This window comes from Macrobrachium nipponense, chromosome 43 (assembly GCF_015104395.2).
Source record: "Macrobrachium nipponense isolate FS-2020 chromosome 43, ASM1510439v2, whole genome shotgun sequence".
In the NCBI taxonomy this organism is placed as follows: Eukaryota; Metazoa; Arthropoda; class Malacostraca; order Decapoda; family Palaemonidae; genus Macrobrachium; species Macrobrachium nipponense.
Genome location: NC_061104.1, coordinates 32,123,896 through 32,129,756, shown reverse-complemented (window position 1 = coordinate 32,129,756; position 5,861 = coordinate 32,123,896). Strand labels below are relative to the sequence as shown.

The 5,861-nt window shown below is 37.9% G+C and overlaps 1 protein-coding gene across 1 annotated transcript in view; it reads left to right on the top strand.

Annotated features, from left to right (window-relative positions):
* Positions 1-5,185, top strand: part of LOC135213948 (protein PFC0760c-like) — a 9,324-nt gene extending 4,139 nt beyond the window's left edge. Inside the window, exon 2 of the mRNA XM_064248034.1 lies at positions 3,489-5,185. Coding sequence (XP_064104104.1) covers positions 3,489-4,880 — 1,392 coding nt within the window. The 3' untranslated portion in view covers positions 4,881-5,185. The remainder of the gene's footprint in view (positions 1-3,488) is intronic.
* Positions 5,186-5,861: the final 676 nt, after the last annotated feature.

The window sequence follows — 5,861 nt, the reverse complement described above, 5'->3', positions numbered from 1 at the left end:
GAATGAGACAGTCTCTACAGTAACATGTGGATAAATGAGACAGTCACCACAGTAATAACTGGATACCCGAGACTCACTGCAGTCATACCTGGATAAAAGGGACAGTCAGTACGGTAATACCTGAATAAATGGGACGATGCCATGTAAGTTCCTTTAACAACGAAATGGATCGTGAACAGCCGAGTGCAGAGATTTGGTCCAGAAGCTTTAAACGTTCCTTCATGGGACCATATGTTATTTGCTGATAGATCACTTGTAATACACTTTAAGGCCATTGTAAATATTCAAAACATAAAATGGCTTCAATAAATGTACTAAAGAAGAAATTACTTTAGTTATGTTATGAAGGTCTCGCCAATAAAATCTTTAAAGAAGACAACTATTTAAATTAAGTAAAAACAATTCTAAATGCACTTCTGTAAAGATAGTGGTTGTTTAATGAAGATGGTTCTTTAAAGTAATTATCATTATGTAAAGACGGTGGTTGTTTAATGATGATGGTTGCTTAACGATGATGGTTGTTTAATTTAATTAAACAGAAAGAAGGGGAAAGAGAGACACTGAGGAAGAGAAAATTTTATTAGATAAAATTTTCGAAGGGTGGAATTTTCGTGGGTGGAACTTTCGGACCACGAAATGGGACAGTCTGTACAGTCATACCTGCATAATAGGAACATTCACCACAACAATACCTGGATAAATGGGACAGTCAGTAACGTCATACCTGGATAAAAGGGACAGTCACCACAATAATACTAAATAAATGGTAAAGTCACCATAGTAATATATGAATAAATGGGACAGTTAGCCAAGTAATATTTCGGTCAAAGGGACAGTTAGTACAGTAATTTTTGGATAAAAAGGCTAGTCATAACAGTAATACCTGGATAATAGCAACAGATAGCACAGTAATCCCAGGATAAATGGGACAGTCACCACAGTAATACCTGGATAAAATGGCGCAGACACTACATTATTATCTGGATAAAAGGAACAATCAGAACAATAATACCTCGATAAATGGGACAAACAGTAAAGTAATACCTGGGTAAAAGGGACAGGTATTACAGTAATACCTGCATAAATGCTACAGTCACTGCAGTAATACCCGGATAAAAGGTACAGACAGTACAGTAATCCCCAGATAAATGGGACACTCAGTACAGTAATACCTGGATGAAAAGGGACATACACTATAGTAATACCCAGATAAATGGGACAGTCAGTAAAGTAGTAAATAGATAAGAAAGATGGTTGTGACAGTAATATATGGATAAATGGGACAGCCACTACCGTAGTATCTGAATAAAAGGGGCAGTCACTGCAGTAATACCTGGATAAATGGGAGAGTCACTGCAGTAATACTTGGACAAAATGACAGTCAGTACAGTAATACCTGGATAAATGGGACAGTCAGTATAGTTATAACTAGATAAAAGGAATATTCGCCACAGTATTACCTAGATAAATTTATTTATCTAGGTAATACTGTGGTGACTCCATTTATTTCCATAAAAGGAGTCACCACAGTAATACTGGATAATGGGGACAGAGAGCACAGCATTATTATGAGAAATGGGACAATCACCACAGTAAAGTTTGGATAAAAGGGACAATCTCCGCAGTAGTACCAAGGCACACGCAAAGCACCCTTACTAAAGAAGTACTATGAACTCCCACCTATATTTTCTTTGGGCAAAACAACTTTTTGCCATGTTATGAGCAGACCCTTTTACACAGCGTCAGCTTATTCTTCATCTTGGTTGTGGTCCAGGTTGTCTCCTGCCTTCTCTAGTAAGGGTGCCATATGTGTTCCTTGGGATAGGGGAGGACGAATCAAATAATCATCAGTAGGCAGCACAACCAGATTTCTCTGTCAAGGTAAACCTTTTCGCTTTCTCATAATGTCCAGATCTGGCAGTGAGAATAAGGACATCAGCTCATCCCAGGACGCCTTCATTTGCCCATTCCTCGGTGGAGTGATTGCTAAATCAAGGACTCATCGGGTGTTTGATAGTATTACTGTGATATCTGTCCCAATTACACAGGTATTACTGTGGCGACTGTGTTGGTTTTCCAGATTTTACTAAAATAACTCCCTTCTATCCAAATATTACTTTGCTGACTGTCCCATTTATCCAGATATTATTGTGGTGACTTTCCCAATATTACTGTCGTGACTGTCTCATTTATCCATGTATTACTGTGGCAACTCTCCCTTTTTATCCAGGCATTACTGTACTGTCTATCCCAATTATCCAGGTAATTTTGTTCTGACTGTCCCATTTATCCAGATATTACTGTAGTGACTGTCCCATTTATCCAGGTGTAACAGTACAGACTATCACTTTTATCCAAACATTACTGTGGTGACTGTCCCATTTATCCTGGTATTATTGTGCTACCCATCCATATTACTCAGGTATTACAATGGTGACTATCCATATTACTCAAAAATTATTGTTCCAACTGTCCCATTTTTCCAGATATTACTGTGGTGCTTTTCCATTTATCTAGGTATTACTGTGGTGACTCCCCCTTTGATCCAGGTATGACTTTGCTGACTGGTTTTACTTTAGTGACTCCCATTTATCCAGTTATTACTGTGGTTGACTGTCCCTTTCACCCAACTGTTGTTGTAGTGACTGTCCTATTTATCCAGTATCAATGTACCGAATGTCCATTTTACCCAGGTATTACTGTGCTGACTTTCCTTTTTATCCAGACGTTACTGTGGTGAGTGTCCCTTTTATCCAGGCATTGTTGTGGTGACTGTCCATTTTATCTAGGTATTACTGTGGTGACTGTTCATTTATTCCAGATATTACTGTGGTGACTGATCTATTTAACCCCATTAAACTTAAGTACATCTCCCACTTAATTGAAAACTCCCCCACAAAACCTAAGCACATCCAATACACACGCCCCACTAAACCTAAACACACCCTCTTCTAAAGCTTAACACATTCCCTACTAAACCTAAATGCATCCCTACTAAATCTAAACACACACCCCCACTAAACCTCACAAACCTTGATACAGAATTATTAATCACAGAAAAAAGGTATGATAAACCTGTATAGTTTATTTATCACAAAAGTTGCAAAGGAAAGGGAGAAGAGGGGTGGGGGAAAGGGTATACAGGTTTGATGCCTAACCTATTATTTAAGTTGGGTCAAATGATGACCACGTGCTAGATTTTGTTTAGAACAGTCAGACGGTGCTCACAAGGTAGCACCCTCCTATCATCTGGCCAGCAGGTGACCTAACCTCAGAGAAAGTCGTTATTGTGTGTCCTAGTCATTAGGTGTTAATATCTATAAGTATATTCATTGTGAAAATATAGTACTGCAGGTGCAGAGGAATTAATTACATTTCTCTCTTTCAGCTCTGAAAATCTGTTATGCTGCAATAAACCACTTGTCATGATTGTATCATCATAGACCTTCACATTCATTTCCCAATTTTCTTTTCTTTTTTATTGGCAGTGTCATCAAAACTTGACCTCGAGCACTGGGTCTGTTTCGGAGAAAGATTTCACTGGACTAAGTTGCTCGGAACATGAAATTCGCATCCAGGCTGGTGTACCCATTGTGTTCACATGCCTTGATCTAGTCCTAAAGGTGGGGTCCCAACAGTATTGCCTGTCCATAGGTGGGATAAAGAACGGAAAACCTCGAATGCACAAGTTGGATGATAATGATGACGACTCGAACAAAAGCGGAAAGAGAAAACATAACAGGAAATATAATATAAAAAGTTCAGTTAAAAGTTATGCTAAGGATAGTGATGCCCCGTGGAAGAGGAGTAAAAGAGGCGCCGGAGGACAAACTAAGGTAAATGAAAACAAAATCCAAAAAAAAATAGAGAAGTTGACCTCGAAATTACAAAACCTGGAAGACAAAATTCAAAAGCTAGAAAACAAAATAGCCAAGCTGGAAGGGAAGCCAAATAAAAAAAAGCAGTTGGCTAAGCTGGAAAAAAAAGTAAATAAGCTCAAATCTAAGTCTGAGACACTGCAGAACAAAATCGATAAATTGGAATCACGTTTGACAACGACGGTGGGTTACACAGATGATACAAATGGCAATGATTACACTGATGATGTCAGTGACGATAATAATTATGCTACTAATGATCCTGATCATTCAGATGATGTCAGTGGGGATGATTCCCCAGATGGGGACTATGATACGTATGATACGTATGATACTGATAATTCAGATGACGTCACTGGCGATGATTACACAGATGGGGACTATGATACGTATGATACTGATAATTCAGATGACGTCACTGGCGATGATTACACAGATGGGGACTATGATACGTATGATACTGATAATTCAGATGACGTCAGTGGCGATTATTACCCAGATGGGGACAGTGACAACGATGATGTGACTGGTACTGATAATATGCAGGATGCTGGTTACTCAGATGACGTCTATGGTGATGAGTCGCCAAATGTTAAGATCAACCGGTCGACAATGGGTAGCCAACCACAAACAAAGATCCATGGAATGGGCAAACCTAACAGGAATGCGTGGAGGGATGTTGGGTATAAGAGGAAGAAGAATTCTGGGAAGATAGGAAAAGGTGAAATAAAGGGTACACGGAAGGGTAGCGGAAAGAAGCAGTCATTCTGTGGGCCTCAAGACAAACCCGTTACCATCAACTCTCAAACTGGAGAAATTGGCCTTTCAGTACGCCCAAATGGTCTAAAGAAAGGAAGTGGGAGGAAGCGTTCAAAACCTCTTCACAGAGGGAATCTTAACGCTTCACACGGTAAAGTCAAACAGGATCCTGCAGGCTCAGCTGTGGTAATGATTCCTTCCAAAGTTAAGTATACCTGTTCATGGAGTCCTGCTTCCCCTTAAAGTAACCAAAAGACAACGTTTCCCCTGTAGGTCTTCGTGGCGTTAAATAACTTACCTAAGGAAAAAAAAAAAAAAAAAAAAAAAAGTAAAAAAAAAAAAAAAAAAAAAAAAAAAAAGTAAAAAAAATTCTTATGTAGGTTCTCATATGTAAGGTCCTCATAAATATAAAGTAAATCAAAGGGAAATGTTCTTGTTTTCTGATCACTGATTAATAAAGGAGCCTTCTTGTTTATATTTGGATTAAATATTCACATTTAAAGATTTTCTGCATCCAAAATGTACAATAAAAAGGTTAAAATGTTTCATTTTCTGTTTTAATCATTCCGCCTCCATCAAAGATCTCATTTCGATGCAAATATGGTACTGTTCAAGTTTTGAATGTAAGGGCAGTACTTTAAGAATGAAAGCTGTGTACTTATGCATAACATTATGTAAATAGCTTGATAATAAATTATATGGACAAGGACTGGTAAAACGTTTCATCAGGCTGAAAAATTATTGCCAAAACGTAAAAATCACTGAAATTACAATACAATGAATTGTCTTACTGATACCTTCAGTAAAAAGCTTATTAAACCTAAAAGGATAAGAAAGTACACAATAAATGTATAATAAAAATATGAACATAAAAACGCAAACATAAGAAAAATATGTCAACTAATACTACCATACTCATAATAAAATTATTAGCGTCCTGAATACAGTTCCGGTTTCATCTTCTTTATAACCGGTGATTCTGAAATTAGAAGGTCCAGTCTATTTGAGCAAAGAGACTACTTTAAAATCCAGGTCAATGGATAGATGGTCGTATGCTAACTGTGCTTTCTTATGGCTGAAAGGGTGTCTTTGAAAGAGGAAACTGTTCTAACAGAAAGACCTGTGTGTTCAAAAATTTTCTTTCAAAACCTCCCATTTCACCCATAAGAGAGCACAGTCTGGCACAAGACCATCCATTCACTGATCTGGATTTCCAAGTGCTGT